This window comes from Pelodiscus sinensis, chromosome W (genome assembly GCF_052426305.1).
Source record: "Pelodiscus sinensis isolate ZL-2025 chromosome W, ASM5242630v1, whole genome shotgun sequence".
Lineage (NCBI taxonomy): Eukaryota > Metazoa > Chordata > Testudines > Trionychidae > Pelodiscus > Pelodiscus sinensis.
Window position 1 is genome coordinate 6,177,434 of NC_143084.1, and position 22,136 is coordinate 6,199,569.

The window sequence follows — 22,136 nt, forward strand, 5'->3', positions numbered from 1 at the left end:
AGGATAATCAATTAACCTGGACATGTTTTTGTAAAGTTATTGTAAAAGCCCTACTCTGTTTTCTCAGTTTTTTAAAAAACTGACCTTAATTCTCTCTCTCTTCCCTGCAGTTCTGTGTTAGTTCAGTATGTTGATGATGTGTTAATTGCTAGTAAAACTAAGGAAAGATGTAAAACTGATACCTCCTATGTGTTAAAGTGTCTTGCTAATAAGGGTCACAAGGCTTCCAAAGCCAAATTGCAGTTTGTAAAACAAAGAGTTCAGTACTTAAGGACATTTACTTTCAGGAGATGGCCGCCAGTTAACACCTGAGCGAATCTCACATGGTTTTTCCATTCCTCACCCTTTCACCAAAGTCAGGTACACAAATTTCTGGGTACTGCAGGATATTGCAGACAATGGATTCCTAACTTTTCTGGACTCACCAGGCCCCTTACTATTCTACTCTTAATCTTAGCTCCTGACCCAGTGACCTGGTCCCCAGAATGTGAATCTGCTTTCCTTTCCCTTAAAACTCTTCTGCACAGTGGGCTTACCTAAATATAGCAAGCCTTTTACTCTGTTTTGTCATGAACAGGATGGAATTGCAGCTGGAGTTCTCTGTCAACCCCTTGGACCCACACCTTGTCCAGTAGCTTATTTTTCTGCAACACTGGACTCAGTAGCCCGTGGGTTCCCACTTTGTCTGAGGGCAGTTGCAGCTACTGCTGAATTACTTGAAAAAGGCCCAACCTGTCACATTAGGCCACAGCATTATCTTACAGGTCCCTCATGCTGTCTCTGCTCTCTTACAGCGACACCGCACCCAGCACATATCTGTTCAGAGACAAACCCTGTATGAGAATGTTATCCTCTCTTCCCCAAATGTGGTAATTCAAAGATGTAATGTACTTAACCCAGCTACTTTTTCTCCTTTACCCTCTACTGGTAAAGCACATACCCATAACTGTGAAGAATTGCTTAAGCACTGTGTAAAGCCTCCCCAAGATTTGTCTGCTCAACTGCTGGAAAATGCAGATCTTGTATTGTATACTGATAGCTCATGTAAAAGAAAGTTGGTAAAGTAAAGGCTGAATATGCAGTGGTCTCAAATAATAATGTTTTAAAGGCCTTTTCTCTTCCAGGAACCAAAATCGGCTCAGTCTGCTGAGCTCATCGCTTTAATTCGTGCTTGCCTTTTAGCGTCCGGACAGTCTGCTGCCATTTATACTGATTCAAAGTATGCTTTCTCTGTCTGTCATGCCACAGGAAAAATTTGGAAACAACGAGGTTTCCTTACCTCTTCTGGCTCTGCTATCTCTCATGGTCCCCTTATCTCCCAACTCCTTGATGCTATTCAGCTACCCACATCCCTTTCTATTACCCATTGCCCGGCCCACACAGGTGCCACTGATCCTGTTTCTCTGGGTAATGGAGTGCTGATGCAGCGGCCAGACATGCAGCAGCACATGGACCTCTGACTCCCTTTCAGATTCTGGTCTCTCTTTCTCTCCCTGTTTCTTTGCAGGACCTGATAGAACTACAGCAAGCTGCTCAACCTGAAGAGAGAAACCTTTGGGAAAAAGCAGGCTGCTCCTTATCCCCAGCTGGAGCCCAGTCGCCCCAAAAATCTCTCACATGGCAGCTTGCTCAGGTGTCTCATCAAATGACACACATGAGCAAAAGGGGGGTGGCCTCACAAATCCCAAAACAATGGTAGGCCCTAGGCGTGCACCTAGAAGCTGTCAAGAATATCTAATTCATGTGTGATTTGTAAGCAGTTTAATGTTGCAGGAGGCCCACAGGCTAGCAGCCACACAGAAAGAAAAAAACCTAGACATAAAATGACGGTTAGAAGAGCTTGCATCTGCAGGTAAAGGAAGCCCTCCCAGTACCTACTGATGTACCGTGCCACAACATCCAACCAGGTGACTACGTGTTCGTGAAGAAACATCGCAGAAAGAATTCCCTGACAGCCTGATGGGAAGGACCGTTCCAATCGCTGCTCATCACCCACACAGCAGTAAAGGTGAAGGAGCGCCGCTCGTGGATCCACGGAAGTCATGTACGCCGAACTGCAGATCCAACAGAGCTGATTGACCCCGTCACCCAGGACCCCTCCCTGGAGGAATCACCTAAGAACGAGGTTCAGCGGACCGAGGCGGCAAACTCTCAAACCAGACTGTTACCAAACCAGCCTCCACCAGGAGCTTCGAGGTACAACCTGAGAGGTAGGACTGTACCAGCAAAGACCTACAGGTGAGCCTGGCGCCCCGTAGCTCTCACAAAGGGGAATCCATTCCAGTATTGAGTGAACTAAGAGACTACGAAATCTCGAAGAGTGCCTGCAGAGGCAAGCCAAACAATACTAACTGATTAAGTTTAGTTAAAAGACTGCTTTGCTAGTTGCTAGATAATTACTATATTACTATTATCCTTTCTACTTTAGAAATTTAAGATACTATAATAAGATGGGGATTGTTTTCCTTCTTTTAGTAGTCAGAATAGCCTTAGTATATAACTTTTCCCACCCTTATTGGGAAGCCCTGCAAAAGGTTGTGTCCCTCACCAATACAAGTGACTGTTGGATATGTGAACAGCTTATAAAAGGCTCTGAAGGCCTTTTACCATTACAGTTTATCCCAACTCCTGCCTCCCTGTGGACCAGACCCCTAAAATTCAGATCTACTGGTAGTCAGTACTGTGCAGGAGAGCGGGAGTGGGTAGATGCCCAGAATGATAACACTGTGCCAGAAGTACATAGTCATGGGGGGGAACAGGCAGATTTGGCATAAAAATCTGATTGCCTCAGAGATTCCCCTTACTCAAGCATTACATCCATCAGGGAATGCTTCCCTTATGTTTCCCTTATGTTTTAAAAGCAATATTGGCACTGGTAAAGATCTGGGGGTGAATGGGCAGTGGATCATTTACCCAACTGATAAAGAAAACCTCCCTCTAAGATAAGAATTCATCCCAGCAAAAGAAGAATACCTAAGAATGTCTAGAATAACTTTGAGTAATACTCCAATAGGAGTATTAAAGGGGGGAATTGTGGGAGAAAAATCAAATAACTCCAATTGTGTCTAAAGGGGGGAACTGTGCAGAAATCATAACTTTCTAAAAGAAAACTGCTGTAAGGGTTAAAAAGTTTTCCAGGCCTCTCTCCCTGTAACAGAGAGAAATCAAATTAGCTCTAATCAAAGACCCTTACAAATGCCTATCTCAAATTCATGGATACTCCTAGTCTGTCACAATTTGTCATGTAAACCCTTATCTTTGTCACAGTTTGCCTTGTAGACTCCTCCACTCAAGTTCTCATGTGGCTTTGTGTACTGTAAAAACTTACTTCTAGCACTCCTGGGGTGAACAGAAGTCTCAGAGTACTTCTGCTGAGACTTTGATATGTTAAAGAAGAACAATCCACAACTGAGCTGTCTAAGCATTCTGTATAAAGACTCCCTGAATCTGTCTGTCAGGGCTGCTGCTTCACTCTTGGAAGTGACAGCCTGCATGCATGCATCATAAAGTTTTCTCTTCTAAGTTTCTCTCCTGCCTCACTGATTTGACCTCCGGCCTCGGACCCTTCTGGGGTCTCTGTACCCCAGGGGAGTGAGATTTCCCCTTCAGTCTCCCCTACCCCTTGTTTCACCCCCTTGCTGCCCCACCCTTGTAGCCCAGTTTGTACTTCCCTTTGTCCCTGCTACAGCCCTCCCTGAAAGTTTTAGTTACCTGCCCCACCCGACTTCCACCCAGTTTGTTTGCCTGCCCCACCCCACCCCGGTTAGCCCTCTGTGGTGCCTGCCCAGCCCTTCAAGCACTTGCCTTCCCCAGTGCTCCACCCACCCTGCCCTCTACCTGCTCAGAGCTTGTTCCCCCCAGCCTCCCATTAGCCTACTGACCAGTGCGCCCTTGTCCCCCTCCCTCAGCACTCATGTTGTCCCTTCCCTATCTTTTTAGATAGTGACCCTCCCCCTTGATGCTTTAATATGCCTTCCCTGTCCCAGTGGAGCTGGATGAGCCAGCAATCCCCCCCACACACACCTGTTGTGACCTCCCCCCCACACACACCTGTTGTGACCTCCCCCCATTGTATCCTACTAGCACCCTCCTCCTCTGCCTCCAGCCTTGCAGGGAGGAGTGGTTGCTGCCCCCTTCCCCCACTGGCACCCTTCCTTTCTGCATACAATCTAGCAGGAGAGAGTAGTTGCCTCTCCACTTGCACCTGCCCCCCCCCCCCCAGCAACATTCATGGGGCTGTCTCATTCCCAGCAGTTGCAAGCGGCTCTCGGGTGGTTTTTGTGTTCCCCATTCCCTAGGGGCTGCCTTGTTCCCTCCACTGCCCACTCCCTCACCGGGGATGGGGATGGGCAGTGTGGTGCCACCATTCTTGGCAGTGCACTAGGGATCTGACCCCTGTTTCCCATCTCTGTGGCCCACAAGATCTACCCGGGGGTCCCGATGGAGGACGGTGGCAAACCTAGCACCTTGACCCCCACAGCACTGAAGGCTGATCTGTGCCAGTTCCTTGCACATACCCACAGGGCCAAGGACAAGGTACAGCTTGCCCTTTGGCACTGGGGGGACTTCAACCATGTCCTCTAGGCCACGAGGGCCCTTTTGCAGGAGGGGAGAGGGACCAAGAGGCAGGACATTGTGGCCTACCTGTAGATTGTAAAGGATTGGCCCAGCATGCTCTTTTGGGTAAGATCTGAGGTATAAAGTGATCTGGGATTGTGGATGGTTTTTGGGGACTGGGAAAACCTGTTTAGAGTTTGGTCTTATAACCTCTCACCTGTGTAAGGTGGGTGCTGTTTGTGGCACAGGGAAGTCTGGGGTGTCTAAAGGGGTTTGCTTGTGAGGCTTCCTGCTGGCTAGGGTGGCAGCTGAAGTACTCGGTGTGCCTGGTTTGGTGCCTTTTAGGGAAGGACCTCAGTTTTGAGCTGTAAGTAGCCCTGGTTTGGAGCAATTCACCCTGTATTGACCCTCTCAGTAGTGCCCCAGCCCACCTGGTACATTATAGTGGCGTAGTCGTGCTTGGATCCACAGAACCTGGTCAATTGAGCTTTGGATCAGGACCCCATGCTATTCTAAATTTAGATTTTGGATTTGGGAGTTTGGTTGGTTAAAGAGCAATTTCAATGAGTCAGCAACAATATGAGGGTCTTTGCAGAAAGGCTCTGGAGGATTTGTGCTGGGAGAAAGGTATTGCCTTTAGGAAGAAAGCTACTAAGCCAGAACTCAGATCTTTGCTAATAATCAGTGACCAGCAGGCAAGAGAGCAGCCCCCACCTAATGTCACAAATGCTGTTGCACAAGCTTTTAAGAGTGCAGCAGGCACTGAAGAAGGTGAAACTTGAACATGAAAGAGAACTTGCAGACCTGCGTCAAAAGAAAGGGATGCTGAACTGAAGAAAGAGGCCCACAGCAGACGAATGGAAGTTCTGGTGGCTCAAGAGAAATCCAGGCAACTTCAGCTACAAGTGCTTGAGGAGCAGCAAAAGTTACAGTGCCCTGACAGCCCAACCTCTCTGGACAACAGGAGTTGGGAAAGGATGTGGCCTATTTACAAAGATAATGAGGATATAGAAGACTTTTTGGACACCTTTGAACACATCTGCAGTGTGAACGGGATCCCAGATGACTAGTGCATGCCTGTCCTGATGACCAGATTGACTGACTGGTAAAGCCAGGGAGGTATTTAATGAATTGGGGGGGGGGAACAAGAAGCTTTAGAGTATGGGCGGTTTAAAGATTCTGTATTAAGATGGTTCAGGGTCACTCCTGAATCTCACCAGGTTAAATTTTGAAAGTTTAAAACGTCTAGTGACTTTACTGATGTGGAGTGTGCTCACAACCTGATAGGCTTTGTTAAAAAGTGGGTTGTGGTGGGCGAAAGCTTATGGGAATTTTGAGAAACTTCTGGATTTAATCACATTGGAAAATGTTTAGGTATTGTTCCTGACCATGTCAGAGAACCTGTTTGTGATCGGGAGCCTGAGTCAGTCCGGTGGGCTGCAGAGTTTGTGGATGCACATACCCAAAATAGGGCTTGAGAAGGGTGCAACCCTCGTAAGAGAAATCTCTATTCTCCCCAGTCCAGGAGAAGAGAAGGGTTTCAAGGTGGAACCAGCCCCACTTCTACTTGAAAAGCTCATGCCCAAAACAACTCCTACTCTAAGGGAAGGCAAGTGGTGTGTCATTTGTGTGGGCCACCTGGACACATCAGGTGAGAATATCCAGGAGTAGCAAATGAGTCACCAGGCCCAGTAATGCTAATCCTGTTCTTCTGAACACCCAGGCAGGCCCCACAGAGCCCAGTGCTGGGGCCCTGTGTGCAAATTCTGTTTTTGTTGTCTCTAAAAGGCTTGACCTCAAAACTCACCTTAGAGCTAGATATGGGAACCATAATGCTGAGTTCATCAGTGGTGCTGAGGTGAATGGAGTAGGGTGTGAGGCCTGGAGAGACACTGCAGCAGAGATTACTCTGGTCAGAGCCAGCCTGTTCAGAGAGGAAGATTACTTGTCAGGAGAAGGCCTGACTGTTGCAGCCTTGTCTGAGTACTTCGTAACCGTGCCTTTAGCTAAAATCCATCTTAAATGGAAGGCGTTTGAGGGCATCATGGTTGTGGGAGTGAAAAACACAATCCCTAAGGATCTCATGATTGGGAATGGTATTAAAGCTATGTTCAGTCAGTGTCCTGGATGGAGCACAGGAGAGAAACGATCCTGAGCCTTTGTTAGGGGCAGTGACTTGCCTAGCAAAGGTTTCCCTTAAGAATAGTGATAGAAATGTAGCCGTGTTAGTCTGGTGTAGCTGAAACAAAATACAGGACTATGTAGCACTTTAAAGACTAACAAGATGGTTTATTAGGTGATGAGCTTTCGTGGGCCAGACCCACTTCCTCAGATCAAATAGTGGAAGAAAATAGTCACAACCATATATACCAAAGGATACAATTTAAAAAAATGAACAAATATGAAAAGGACAAATCACATTTCAGAACAGAGGGGGGATGCGGGGGGGGGGGGGGGGAGGAAGGTAAATGCCTGTGAGTTAATGATATTAGAGGTGGGGAAGGGGAGATGTCTGTGAGTTAATGGTATTAGAGGTGATAATTGGGGAAGCTATCTTTGTAATGGGTAAGGTAGTTGGGGTCTTTGTTCAGCCCCCTGCGGAGAGTGTCGAATTTTAGCATGAATGCCAGGTCAGAGGATTCCCTTTCAAGTGCAGATTTGAATGTCTTCTGAAGTAGGATGCATGTGATTAGGTCATTGAGACAGTGTCCTTTCTGGTTGAAATGGCAAGAAACTTTTTTCTTTGTGATCCTGTCTAATATCTGTTTTGTGGGCATTGATTCTTTGGCGAAGTGTCTGAGACGTTTGTCCAATGTACATAGCAGACGGACACTTTCGGCACATGATAGCATACATTATATTTCTGGAGGCGCAGGTTCCCTTAAGGTTTGCCTGAGACAGATAGCTCTGTGTCTGTACAGAAGGCAGTGTCTGTGAATGAGGGCTCTGAATGCCTGCCTAATGTCTCAGTGGTGAGGCTGGAATTAGAAGCAGGCCAGGGAGAACCCAGTGATCAGGAAAGTGTTGCTCTGCAGCAGTTCGCACTGGCTGGCCAGGGTGAGGTCCTAACTGAGGAAAAAGATTGAGCGCTTGAGGGTGATGGATTGTTGGCTGGTGAAGCTTGTGAAACTGAACTGGCACAAGCTGAAAGCGATTTGTGTGAGGGAGCTCAGTGTGAGCAGCCTGTGTGTGTGGAGACTGGCAGTTTGGCTGCTGGGAGGGGCAGTGTGTCAGTGAAAGAAGCTGTCTTGGTTGCCAGGTGTGTGTCTGAGATCAGCTGGGGGGTTGGGACAAAGGAAAGTGTCTCCAGTTGTCTGTCTGTGTATGGCAGCAGCATGCCTGAGGGGGAAGGGTTTCTTCCTAGTCCTTTGTCTGCAGAAGGTGCCTGTCAGCCTGGGATAGCTGAGGACAGTGCCGTGATCCCAGAGTTGGTTCTGGATATAGCTGAAGCCCAGAAAGGGAAAGGCCCTAAGTTGGTGTTTGCTGGTAAGAGTGATGCTGTGACTGGGGTAGGTCCAGTCAGTGTCCTGTCAGGATCCCAGAGATCAGACAGTTCTGGTGCTTGTGTTTTGCCTGTTGCCGGTGTGTTGCTGGGGGAGGGGAAAGTGACTGTGTGAGATCAGGGTGCTACCCTGACCAGGGCACAAGGAGAGCATGAGGGTGAGTTAATTGTGGTGCCTACTGACAGTGTGGAAGCTTGTAGCAAGGAGGGAATGGATCCTACCCTTGTGTGTGCTGGGACAGGTAACCTTCATGGTACCAGTCTGGAAAGCTGCAAAGGGAAGTAGAATGCCTCTGACCTTGTACCTAGTGAGTCTGTTTGCCTGAAAGGGGGTTCTGTAGATGGGCCAGAGATGGTTCTGGGTGTAAGGGAAACTCAGGAGGAGTTGGTGTGCTAGACCAGGACTGAATCCTGCTTATTGGAACACAGGTTCTACACCTGCACCGTATCTGTATCACCATGTATTAATCAAGTCGACCAGAAATGGCTGAAACAACAACTGTAGTATTTTGTTAAATAAAAAAATGTAGAAAACAAGCATAAAATCCGGTTGTCACAAATGAAACCTGGTGTGAGGCCAGAACCCAAAATAGGAATAGTCTAAATAGTCCTACAGTCTTGATGTCCGGAGAAGAGAGGTAGGTGAACGTCTTCAGGCTGAGGAAAAGGAACAAGCGGAGATGGGACGGAGTTGTAGAGACCCAGGTAGGTAGACAATCTTCTTGCTTCTGGTCTTCTTTCTTCCTTTTCTATACTTGGCACGCCGTCCTGCATGTGGTGTGAGGATCAGAAGACGACATGGTACGTATGTGTGTGTGTATGACTGGTCCTGCTGCAAACTCCTAACTAAAAACAAATAAACCCTGTGCTAGCAGTCGTTACGGCTGTGAACCTGGATTGCTGCACCACAAAGGGCTGTCAGCAACCAGGCCGGTTTCTGCCCCAGATGGCCTACTAAGCCAAACAGCCTTCTAGCTGTCATTCTAGCACTGCTACGTTGTGCCGATGACACGCACACAGAGAGACCCGAGGGAACGGGTGAACACCCCTTATGAACCCTCTGGTTACCAGGCATATTAGAGTCATGTGACCCATTTTCCCACTTCTTCTCTTTCCTGCTCTTTTTCTGACAGGAGATGGTGACCAGGAGACTGGCCTTAAAGAGGAAATTAAAATGGAGAACAAAAAAAACGGGTGCTCCTTCCCCAACAGGTGGTGGCTTGGCAGAGCTATGCTTCTGTAGGGCCAGGTGAAGGTGAACTGTTGCTTAGAGAAGCTCCTAAGGAAGAGGATCCTCATGGCAAGGGTGCGATTTCAGGAGGGTAATGGGGGCAGCAGCTGTACACTCTGGGATGCAGCTTGCTTTTCATCCCATTCTCTGCACCCTAAGGGAGTGAGGGGAAAGTGAAGGGAGCTCACCAGCCAGGTGTGAGAGGAATGCATGGAATGCAAGCACTTCCCCTCACTCCCTTAGCATCCGGGCAACGGGATGAAAAGCTAGTTGCGTCCCAGAGCACACGGCTGCTGCCCCCCTACCCTCCCGAAATGGCGCCCTTGCCTCATGGTGGTTTTTTCAGGCAGTTTGTTGTGGCTGAAGGGAGTAACAGCCAGAATTTTGCTATTAAAAGCAACTCCACTGTCTTAGGTTTAGCAAGATCCAGTGTGGACAGTTTTGAGGAGGTTTCAGAGGGGAATGAAAGTTGTTTCAGATGAAGTGGAAACAGCCAGAGAACTGGAACAGCCCTCTGATAACCAAGTGACTGGGTCTGACCAGCTTACTGGGAAGTCTGTGTTGTTGGGACAGGAATGTGTCCAGGTTGATTCTGTGAGGGGACAGTGTGTGTCTCGGGTTCAGAGGAAGGACTGTGTAGCTAAGTATGCAGAGCAGAACAGCAGTGTGGTTAATCCCTCTAGAATGCAGGAGATAGCAGGTAAATGCTGATCTCTGGACACTGTGGATACCAGTAATCTCTTAGGGGACTTAGCATCTGGTTCCAGGTGGAAACAGAGGTTGGTGATGGATGGACAAGAGATCTCTAAGTCTATCATGCTAGTGAAAATGGACTCTGTCTCTTTGAGACAGAGACCAACTTGGAAAATTAAGCTGAAAGCAGAGGAAAAGATTAGTGTCTGTGTTACTTGTTACTTGACTGACTGGGGGAGGAAAACTCCATGGCCATTGTGAGCAGAGAGGACACACCCAGCCAGCTCTTTGACTCTATTGAGCAAGGGAGATCAGGATTTGAGCCCACAGGGCACAGGGAGGAAGGAAAAAACTTGCTTTTGCAAAGGAAAGCTGCAAACTCACCCTGAAGTGCCAGAACTCCAATGGTATTGAGCCAAAGTGTGACTGACCGCCGCAGGTCCGCACTAGAGCGGGGGCCGCCGACGCCCCCTGGAGGCCGCCGGACGGACCGGCAGGCAGCCCTGAGAGCAGGGGAGAGCAGGCCAGGGAGGAAACCCCGCAGGGGGAGGGGCGGCTAACTCCCCGGCGGGGAAGGAGGGGCCAGGGACAGCCCCAGCTGAGGGGCGAGGAGCCCGAACGGCGTTCCGCACGGCCAGAGCCGCGCGGAACCAGCGTCAGGCCGGGACGCCCCGGCCGTGACGTCAGCGGATGCCAGGACGCCCGGGGGGCGGAGCGGGCGCCCCTGACGTCATCACCCGGGCCGTTTGAAAAGCGGCCCGGTGGAGCAGGACGTGGCGGCACTCAGGGGAGCTGCCGCCACCACCGCCGCCCCAGCCGCCAAGGGGAACCCCCCCCCCGCGTTGGAGGAGAAGAGGGAACGACCCCGAACCCTCACGACGGCCGCAGGACGAGACCGGCGCCTCGGGCGGGGTAAGTGACTGCGGGACCCCCCCCATCAGGGAGGAGGGTAGCGGGGAGTGGAAGCAGCCCGGGGCGGGGGCCTTCTGGCGCCCGTGGACAGGCGCGTTACGGGGATAGACCCCGCCTGTCGTGGGAGGAACGTCCACTTCGTTCTCCCCCCACTTAGGGCCCCGGGCTGGGACCCGGTGGAGAGGGCGGGCCCGGGTCCCCCACATCCCCCCTCCCTACCACGAGACCCCAACCCATGTAACCCCGCTGGGGTGACTAGATAAAAGGGCCAGGACCCTCTCACTTGGACTGCCCCGACGGGGGCCCGACCTACAGACGGGCTGCCGGGGGCGACCCCGTCTCCTCGCCTAGACCCCGGACAGACTGGTACCCCGGGATAGCACTGAGGAAACGGAACCACGAGTTCGCTGATCCCCGGTCCGGACTTGCGGCCGGGTGATCGCACTCAGACAGCTAGACGGCGGGTCCGCTGAACCCCCCTTACCCCTCCGGGGGGGGGGGCGTTCGCACCCACACGGGCCGTCACACAAAGGTTTGGCATGACAAAAAGAACTGGACATGAACAATTGCAATGAATTTGTTCTTATCGCTGATGTTAACTTTTGTAACTTATGTGCTGTTGATACCAAGAACTGTAAAATGTACAATGTGCATGATCTTTTGGAAAAATTCTGAAACCCGTTAAGAGTTGTACATAAAGATGTACTGCATGGTAAAAGACTTTGTGATACTGATATTTCATTGTTGATGCCTTTAACTCACATGAGAAAGGACATTCCAGAACTGATGTGCTGTATGGAAAGGGAAACTGAGGCACAACACCATTTTGTTTTCATGGATAAATGCCCAGATTCCTACACTATGGAGAATGTCAATATCTACATGAACTTGATATTAATTGGTTTCTTGACAGTTGCCAGAGCGTGTATGGATAAATTAACTATTTTCTTTAGCTCTGGGCAAGATCCCATAGGACACATGGGAATCATGCTACAAAAGCAGATCCAATCCACTGTTGTTCTTACCAAGTTTTACCTTGGGTTTATAAAAGAGTTCAATGATATTGTTGTCTCCAGGGTAAACCTCGCCTGTTTTAGACAAACATAGTTTTCATACACTGTTCCAGTTACACACTGATATTTCTAATATTGAGTTAGAACCCATAGTAACAGAGCCAAACATAGGAAGGCCCTGTGATGCCCTCAGTGATGTTACTGGCATCACTTCCTGCATCAATTTTGCATTGGGGGTGTCACATTATTGGATTTTAATATGAGTAGGCAGATCATTATTACACCCACTAGTGTGTGGTTGCCCCAAATTCTGTACAATGTGGGCCATGTGAGGTGTCAAATGAAAGCTTATGCTGTGCTGACTCGGTCTAAGCTACTCATGTACTTGTACAATCTGTGTGTGTAAAGTTATGAATACGGGCTTTGTATTGATATTTTAAAATGTTTTCTGCTGGGAGGGGCAGTTGCTCAATGCTGCATGGACAATGGCTCTTAACTGTCGTCAATTGACACTTGAGGGGCACAAGATGGCCCCTTGCTTGAGAAGGACACACCCGGGGACTCCATGGCTCCTTGCCTAAAAAGGGCAGAAACTGGTTTGTGGGTCATGTGATCAGCCCATTTTGGGAGGCACCAGCACCCAGGAGAAGAATGAATTTTCTGTTCGCATGGACAACATTATAAAAGTATCATGAAGGTGCCTCCATCTTGTCTTCACTACTGCTCTCCCCTCCAGAAGCACCACTGGTAAGGACAGAGGGTCTACGCCAGCCTCTTCTCCCCGGATCCAACTTATGCTGACGCCTGCAGGGTGCTCTGGACCGAGCTCCCGGCGGTCAGCGTGGGTGACCAGGACCGGCTAGAGCTGCCTCTCACTCTGGCCGAGTTCTCGGAAGCCCTCTGTCTCATGCCCACCAACAAAACCCCGGGAGTGGACGGGCTGACCGTGGAGTTCTACCGCGTGTTCTGGGACATCCTCGGCCCAGACCTCGTCACCGTCTGGGCTGAGTCCTTGGAGAGCGGGATCCTCCCTCTGTCATGCAGGCGAGCCGTGCTCACCTTGCTACTCAAGGGGGACCGCCATGACCTTAGGAACTGACGTCCCATCTTGCTCCTCAGCACAGACTGTAAAGTCGTAGCCAAAGCAATCTTGCTGCGACTGCGGTCCGTGCTGGTGGACATGGTTCACCCCAAGCAGACCTACACTGTCCTGGGCCACAGCATCTTTGATAACTTGTACTTGGTCTGGGACCTCTTGGAGCTCAGGTGTAGGGACGGTCTTTCGTTTGACCTCCTGTCCCTGGATCAGTGGAATGTGTTCGACAGGATGGACCATGGGTATCTCCTGGGCACTCTGCAGGCTTTCAGCTTCAGGCCCCGTTTTGTCAGCTTTCTCCAGGTGCTGTACTCCTCTGCAGAGTGTTTGGTCAGGCTCAACTGGACCCTGACCGAGCCAGTCAGCTCCAGGTGGGGAGTACATCAAGGGTGTCCGCTGTCAGACCAGCTGTACACTCTGGTAATCAAGCCCTTCCTCTGAGTCCTCCGTCGGAGGTTGACGGGGTTGGTGCTTCGAGAGCTGGAGCTGCGGCTGGTCCTGTTGGCATACGCCAATGACGTGCTCCTCGTGGTCCAGGACCCCGGCAACCTGGTGCGGGTGGAGGCCTGCCAAGCCATGTACTTGGTGGCCTCCTCCACCTGGGTCAAGAGCTCTGGCCTGGTGGCAGGCAGGCTCCCTCACACCTGCGCTTCAGGCCATCAGGTGGAGTGTGGGTCCTCTGCTCTCTCTCGGCATCTTTCTGTCCACCACACATCCCTCTCTGCCGGAGAACTAGCAGGATTTAGAGGCCAGGGTGGGTGAGCGGCTGTGGAGATGGACAGGACTGCTCTAGTGTCTCTCCCTGTGAGGGAGGATGCTGGTGCTGAATCAACTGGTCCTGTCCATGCTCTGGCACCGGCTCAACACCCTGAGCCTGGCCTCGGAGGTCCTGGCCCGGCTCCAGAGGCTAGCCCTGGAGTTCTTCTGGCCAGGACTGCACTGGGTCTCTGCAGTGGTCCTTTGTATCCCACTGGAGGGGGCGGGGGGGATGAGACACAACAGGGCCTGGTCTGCATGCGCAGCCAGGTCTGGACCTTCCACCTCCAGGCTCTGCAGAGACTCCTCTATAGTGTAGGTAGTCGGGCGTGGAGCATGTTGGCGCGTGCCTTCCTCCGCCACCTCCGAGGGCTCCAATATGACCGGCAGCTCTTTTTTTCTCCATAAAAGGGGTCCTTCCATGAGGGGGGAGTGGGTGGATCCCTGAGCGCTCACTCAGCGCATGGGGCTCTCCACCCCTCGAACCCCCCTGCGCCTACTCCAGGAGGTGAAGGCGGTTTTGTCGCAGCCCGCTCTCAATTTTCTGCAGCAATCCCTGCGAGAGGGTACACTACACGCCCTTTGGCCCTTTTTCTCTAACCCCTGTTCCACGGTCCCCCCCAGCTTCCTCTGCAGCCGGTTTGCTTCTGAACCGCACCCAGGTGCCAACGGTACCATGCTTGTGCTCACGCTCCATTTCCTCACCCTCGTGTCCCACCCTGACACCAAGTGGCAGGACTACTTGACACCTGCCGAGGGTGGGGAATCCCAGTGGGCCAGTGTGTATTCTACCCTGATCCCATGGCCCATCGGGGACATGAGTTGGCGGCTCCTCCACGGAGCCGTGAGCATGGGTGTGTATCTGGAGCAGTTCACCCCTATCCCCAACACCTGCCCCTTCTGGGGTGTGAGGGAAAACCTGGCACACACCTATGTTGAGTGCACCAGGTTGCAGCCCCTATTCCGGCTCCTCCAGAACCTCTTATTGAGGTTCTGGCTGCACTTTTCCCCTCACCTTTTCCTTTACGTACACCCCATCTATGGCCCCACAAAGTCACGAGACCTCCTCGTCAACCTCCTCCTGGCCCTGGCGAAAGCTGCCATCTATAGTTTGGACATTAGGAGAAAGTTCCTAACTGTGAGGGTAGTCAAACACTGGAATAAATTGCCCAGGGAGGTTGTGGAATCTCCATCTGTGGAGATATTTAAGAGTAGGTTAGATAAATGAAACAAAAAAAGAAGAAGTAGGACCGCTAATTACTAAGGATGGAGTGGAGGTTAAGGATAATCTAGGAATGGCCCAATATCTAAACAAATACTTTGCTTCAGTATTTAATGAGGCTAATGAAGAGCTTAGGGATAATGGTAACATAACAAATGGGACTAAGGCTATGGAGATAGATATTACCATATCCGAGGTAAAAGCCAAACTTGAACAGCTTAATGGGAGTAAATCGGGGGGCCCAGATAATCTTCATCCAAGAATATTAAAGGAACTGGCACATGAAATTGCAAGTCCATTAGCAAAAATGTTTAATAAATCTCTAAACTCAGGGGTTGTACCACTTGACTAGAGAATTTCTAATACAGTTCCTATTTTTAAGAAAGGGAAAAAAAGCGACCCGGGTAACTATAGGCCTGTTAGTTTGACATCTGTAGTATGCAAGATCTTTGAAAAAATTTTGAAGGAGAAAGTAGTTAGAGACATTGAGGCTAATGGCAATTGGGACAAATTATAACATGGTTTTACAAAAGGTAGATCGTGCCAAACCAACCTGATCTCCTTTTTTGAGAAAGTAACAGATTTTTTAGATCAAGGAAATGCAGTGGATCTAATCTACCTCGACTTTAGTAAGGCATTTGATACAGTACCACATGGGGAATTATTGCTTAAATTGGAAAAGATAGGGATTAATATGAAAGTTGAGAGGTGGATAAGCAACAGGGATCAGTTTTGGGGCCAATTTTATTTAATCTTTTTATCGCTGACCTTGGCACCAAAAGTGGAAGTGTCCTGATAAAATTTGCGGATGACACAAAGTTGGGAGCTATTGCCAATTCAGAAAAGGATTGGGATATCATACAGGAAGATCTGGATGACCTTGTAAATTGGAGTGATAGCAACAGGATGAAATTTAATAGTGAGAAGTGTAAGGTTATTCATTTAGGGATTAATAACAAGAATTTTAGTCATAAGCTGGGGACACGTCAGTTGGAAGTAACGGAGGAGAACAAGGACCTTGGAGTCCTGGTTGATTATAGGATGACTATGAGCTGCCATTGTGACATGGCTGTGAAAAAGGCTAATACGGTCTTGGGATGTATTAGGCGAGGTATTTCCAGTAGGGATAAGGAGGTGTTAGTGCCATTATACAAGGCATTGGTGAGACCCCATTTGGAATACTGTGTGCAGTTCTGGTCTCCCATGTTTAAGAAGGATGAATTCAAACTGGAACAGGTACAAAGAAGGGCCACTAGGATGATCCGAGGAATGGAAAACCTGTCTTATGAAAGGAGACTCAAGGAGCTTGGCTTGTTTACCTTAACCAAAAGAAGGCTGAGGGGGGACATGATTGCACTTTTTAAATATATTAGAGGGATAAATACCAGGGAGGGAGAGGAATTATTTAAGCTTAATACCAATGTGGACACAAGAACAAATGGATATAAGCTGGCTAGTAGGAAGTTTAGACTTGAGATTAAACAAAGGTTTCTAACCATTAGAGGAGTGAGGTTCTGGAACGGCCTTCCAAGGGAAGTAGTGTGGGCAAAAGATCTATCTGGCTTCAAGATTAAGCTGGATGGGTTTATGAAGGGGATGGTTTGATGAGATAACATGATCTTGGTAACTAATTGACCATTCATTATCAGAGGTAAATAGGTCAATGGAGGGATGATAGGAGTTACTATAGAGAACTTTCTGGGTGTCTGGCTGGTGAGTCTTGCCCACATGCTCAGGGTTTAGCTGATCGCCATATTTGGGGTCGGGAAGGAATTTTCCTCCAGGGTAGATTGGCAGAGGCCCTGGAGGTTTGTTGCCTTCCTCTGTAGCATGGGGTACAGGTCACTGCTGGAGGATTCTCCGCATCTTGGGGTCTTCAAAGTATTTGAAGGCTTCAATATCTGAGATATAGGTGAGAGGATTATTCTAGGAGGGGGGTGGGTGAGATTCTGTGGCTTGCACTGTGCAGGGGGGCAGACTAGAATATCATAATGGTCCCTTCTGACCTTAAAGTCTATGAGTCTAAATGTCTATTAGGGATGGTCTAGACAGTATTTGGTCCTGCCATGAGGGCAGGGGATTGGACTTGGTGACCTCTCGAGGTCCCTTCCAGTCTTAGTATTCTATGATTCTATAATACCAGAAGGAGGATGTTGGACGAGGGGGTGCTCTGCGACTGTGGGACCTACTTCCGCTCCTCCCTGGTGTCACGCATCCCGGCAGAGTTCCTCTGAGCGGTGTCCGCTAGCTCTCTCAAGACCTTTGCGGAGCAGTGGGCGCTGTCTGAGGTTCTCTGTTTGTGGTCGCCATCCAGTTCCCCTGTTTTACACCTTTGACCAGCACCCCCTGACCCCGTGTTTCATTTGTTGTTCCAAGCAATCAGTTGAGTTCCAGGTCCAGTGGTCTCTCCCACAAGGCTGGGGGAGGGGCCTTTAGAAGTGGGCAGGCTTTGTGCCCAACCCTCCCAAGGACACAAATATTACCTCACTACATTAGTATTCAGGCATCAGTGGTTTGGCTAGGGATGCTGCTGGGGAGGGAGATCTCTTCCTTTTTCTCAATTTTGGAAGGCTTTTGAAAAAGGCCAGGTTCTGCCTTTCTGCCATGACCAGTAAGAGGGAATCAAGATAGGGTTACAGCCATCCTGCCCTTTATGCTCTCAGATGAGGGAGCAGAGGGAGCATACATGGCTCCTGTCACTCCAATTAAAAAACTCCTCCAATCTCGCATGTGCATGAAGCACAAGCACACCTACACTGACACATACTTGAAGAACATTGAGAGTTCCCACACTGACACATACTTGAAGAACATTGGGTTAGCCAAGATTGACTCATATAGGGCTCTACAAGGTGTTGCCAACCAGTATTCTCAGGATACAACTGGATGATCTCTTGCAAGTAGGTAGAGCACCCTGTGGGAATGTGCAATAATCCTGTCTTACAAAGCAACTGGCATTTCAGAAGGTGCAGGGAATCTGCATGGATTGCTCACCTGACTGTGAAGTCTCTGCAGCTCCTTCAGACTCTGCCTCAGCTTCCCCCTTTCTCCCTCCATTAACTCCCTCGGGGCTCTTGAGTCCTCACTTGTTTGCTTGATCTGTTCTTCTATGGCATCATCATTACTTCTCCGAAAACTCTGGCAGCAAAAGAGAAATGTTTCTTGCTCAGCTTTCATTTATAAGTTACAATTTGCATTAGTTCCGTACTGATGTGGGAACAGCTCTAAGAGAGACAGAGGAGCATGGGAATGTTACTTGGCAAGAGCTCTGATATTACAGTATACGTTCACATATATTTATATGGTGTCCAGAGGGTTCATAACACAGCTTGTCTGTCTGTGAGCATTTGTTTGACTGTGTTGGGCAGTTAGAAAAGAGCAGCAGTTTGAAAAATGTGATTTGGGAGTGCTTTGTTCCAGGTGGGCCTTTAGGGGCTGATTGGATTAGAGGCAAGGCTTTGAGACAGACCTAGCCAGTAGCCTTATAAAAAGGCAGCCAGAGCGAATGCAGTGCGCAGCCAACAGGGGAGTTTGCCTGGGAGTTTGCCCTGCAGAGAGCCCCATAATGTTTGGTGGTCTTTTTCTTGCATTTTGTTTCTCTCCTGCCCTTCAAGGGGCAATAAAAACAACTGAGTCATCTCTCTGAAGGAAGGCAAGTATGGATAATGATAGGTCTGCTGTTATGATGTGCACAGCAGGTGCCATCTTTGTCTTCCTCCCAGAAGATAGAAGGGATTTCATCTGCACTAAGTGCAAGCTGGTCGCCATATTGGAAGAAAAAATTAGAGGACTTGAGGCCCAAGTATCAACCCTATGTTCCATCAGAGAAGATGAAGACTTCCTGGATAGAAGGCAGCATTTAATCCTGCAGGCACAGCAGGCTGAAGAGCCAGCAAGGGCAATACAGGACGAGAAAGAAAACTGGCAGCATGTAATCTCCAGGAAAAGAAGACCAACTCAGGTATCCCCAATTCCTGTAGAGGTTAGTAACTGCTTTCAGGCTCTCTCCACAGGCACTGGGGTGGAGAATGCTTTGGCAGCGACCTCTCAAGGAAGAAATCAGAAGGGAACACCATCCACCGGAAGGCATGGGATGCGTAGTCCTAGGGATTGGGGTTCCACAACCACCACCCCCAAGAGAAGAAGATGGGTGGTGGTGGTGGTCAGGGACTCTCTCCTAAGAGGGACAGAGTCATCCGAGGGACAGAGTCATCCATCTGCTATCCAGACCGGGAATCTCGAGAAGTTTGCTGCTTACCAGGAGCTAGAATTCAGGATGTGACCAAGAGACTGATCAAACATTTGACTCGCTACCCCTTCCTGCTTCTCCATGTAGGAACTAATGATACGGCCAAGAATGACCTTGAGCGGGTCACTGCAGATTATGTAGCACTGGGAAGAAGGATCAAGGAGTGTGAAGCACAAGTGGTGTTCTCATCCATCCTCCCTGTTGAAGGAAAAGGTCCAGGTAGGGATTGTCGAATCGTGGAAGTAAATGCGTGGTTGCGCAGGTGGTGTCGGAGAGAGGGCTTTGGTTTCTTCGACCATGGCACTCTGTTCCGGGCACAAGGATTGCTAGGCAGAGATGGGATCCACCTAACCAAGAGAGGAAAGAGCATCTTTGTGGGCAGGCTTGCAAACCTAGAGAGGAGGACTTTAAACTAGGTTCGTTGGGGGATGGTGACTTAAGCCCTGAGGTAAGTGGGATACCAGAAAGAAACACAAGGAGGAAGGAGCAACAAAGGAGGACCCCTGATTCGAATGGAGAAGGTAGGGCAATCAACTAGTTCTCTAAGGTGTTTGTACACAAATGCAAGAAGCCTGGGAAACAAACAGGAAGAATTAGAAGCCCTGGCCCAGTCAAAGAACTATGATTTGATTGGAATAACGGAGACTTGGTGGGATGACTTGCATGACTGGAGCGCTGTCATGGAAGGGTATAAACTGTTCAGGAAGAACAGGCAGGGGAGAAAAGGAGGAAGAGTTGCACTGTATGTAAGAGAGCAGTATGATTGCTCAGAGATCCAGTATACATAGGGAGAAAAGCCTGTGGAGAGTCTTTGGGTTAAGTTTAGAGGTGGGAACAACAGAGGCGATGTTGTGGTTGGTGTCTGCTCTAGACCACCATATCAGGTGGATGAGGTAGACGAGGCTTTCTTCAGACGGCTAAGAGAAGCTTCCAGATCACAGGCCCTGGTTCTCATGGGGGACTTTAATCACCCTGACATCTGTTGGGAGACCAATACAGTGGTACACAGACAATCAAGGAAGTTTTTTGAGAATGTTGCAGATAACTTCCTGGTACAAGTGCTGAAGAAACCGATCAGCGTATGGATGCTGAGGTGGCTGAAGTACACCCCGTCCCCCCACTCCAGCCGCCAGCCAGCCTCGACGGCTGGAGTTGTGTGAGTCTCCTGCAGGAAAACCACCGAATACCCCCCATCCCGAAGGAAGGAGAGCACCCGGCTCCTGCGGAGACCTGCCCTACAGCTCCGGGCATTTAATGTTGCAATATTAGTGTATTTCCTGGTGAGGGCTGGGGTGGACCCTCGCAGGGAGGGTAATCGTTGGCCTCTCGCAGACCCCGCAACAGACCGCTCCCCTACTTGAAGGTCAGGAAAGCATCACAAAATTTGCAGGTCCAGCCGTAGGCTGTGATGTCCTGCCTTTTGGTCCCTCTCCCCTCTTGCAAGAGGGTTCTCATTGCCTAGAGGACTGAGTGAAAGTCCCCCCAGTGTTGAATGGCGAGCTGCACCTTGTCCTTAGCCCCGCGGGTGTCTGCAAGGAACTGGCGCAGCTCAGCCCCCAGCGCCAAGGGGGTCGGGGTAGAGGGGTTTTCCTCCAGCTGGGCCTGCAAATGGACCTCGCAGGCCCCAGAGACAGGCAAGCAGTGTTCTGATCCCCCTGTGCAGCACAAAATGCTGTGGCGCCACGCTGCCTGTCCTTCGCGAGGGAGGGGGCAAGGGAGGGAACAGGGCAGCCCCTAGGGAACTGGGGACATGAAAACCACCCCGAAGGCTGTTTGTAGTTAGTGGAAATGAGATGGCTCCCATGGGGGTGGCAATAGCAGTGGGATGTGGGGGCAGTGAAGGGGAAATGGACATTGTGGTGGGGACAGAGTAGGTTCGGGGTCAGATGTGTTGGAAACAGAAGTGGGGGTGGAGGTAATGGTGGGAACAGGGCCAGGTGTGGGAATGGAGGCAGGGCTGGGGACAGGATCATGAATGGGGTGGGATCAGGGCTGGGGCTATGGGCGGGAACGGGGGAAGGGTCAGGATGGGGAAGGGGACCAAGGCTTACAGTAGGGACTAGGGAATGGTCCCCCAGGTCGAGGCCACCGAGCTGGGGAGCCTCCAGAATGGGAACTGAGGGAACGGAGGTGGGGAGGGGGCCCATGCCGATGCTGGGCTCAGAGGGTTGGGCAGAGCGTATGACTGCAGCCACAGCATTGGTTGGCGGGATGTTACCTGTCGGGCCCCCAACAGGGAGGGAAGGTGACTGCCCCACCTCAGAGGTGGAGGAGGGGGCACCCACAAACCTGGGACCCTGCCGCTGCGTGACGGCCATCGCCCCTGAGGGCTTGGTGGCCTCATACGTGGCGCCCAAGACAGCCGGGCCAATGGGTGACACCAGGGGTGCCCCGACGGTAAGGAAGGAGGCAACAGCTGGGGGCATGGGGGAGGTTGGAGGAGGGGGCGGTGCAATAGAGTTGCTGCCCAGACTGAGGCCCATTGGCAGAGGGTCGTCTTCCCCCTGAGCGAGCGGGGTCAGACCCAGGGCCTCGATCTCCTCAAAGATGGAACCAAAATCCATCCCCACGGCTGCAGAGTCCTCCCCGCCAGCCGCTGAGGCAACAATTACCTCAGTGGTGGTGACGGGGAGCATGGATGGTACAGGGGCTGGAGGAGCTCCACCTGAGGCCTCCTCAGGGGTGGACTCTGCAGGGGGGATGCTGCCATCCCCCCTTGCTGCCATGGCTTCCTCGGCCGGGATTTATGGAGGCGGGACCCGCTTGCTTGGTCGGGCATACCGGGGGGGGGGGTGTTTCCGGTGCCTGAGCAGAGCCATCGGTTGGAGGAGGGGTAGCCACAGAGGCCGGGGGGGTCTAGACACCTCCTCCGACTGGGACAGAGGGCAGTCCCTCCAGACTTGCC

The 22,136-nt window shown here is 50.5% G+C and overlaps 1 protein-coding gene across 1 annotated transcript in view; it reads right to left on the minus strand.

Moving 5' to 3' along the window:
• LOC112547596 (BICD family-like cargo adapter 1) overlaps positions 1-22,136 on the minus strand; it is a 293,330-nt gene that overhangs the window by 102,807 nt on the left and 168,387 nt on the right. The window contains exon 8 of the mRNA XM_075897779.2: positions 17,977-18,120. Within this exon, the coding sequence (XP_075753894.2) occupies positions 17,977-18,120 (144 nt within the window). The remainder of the gene's footprint in view (positions 1-17,976; positions 18,121-22,136) is intronic.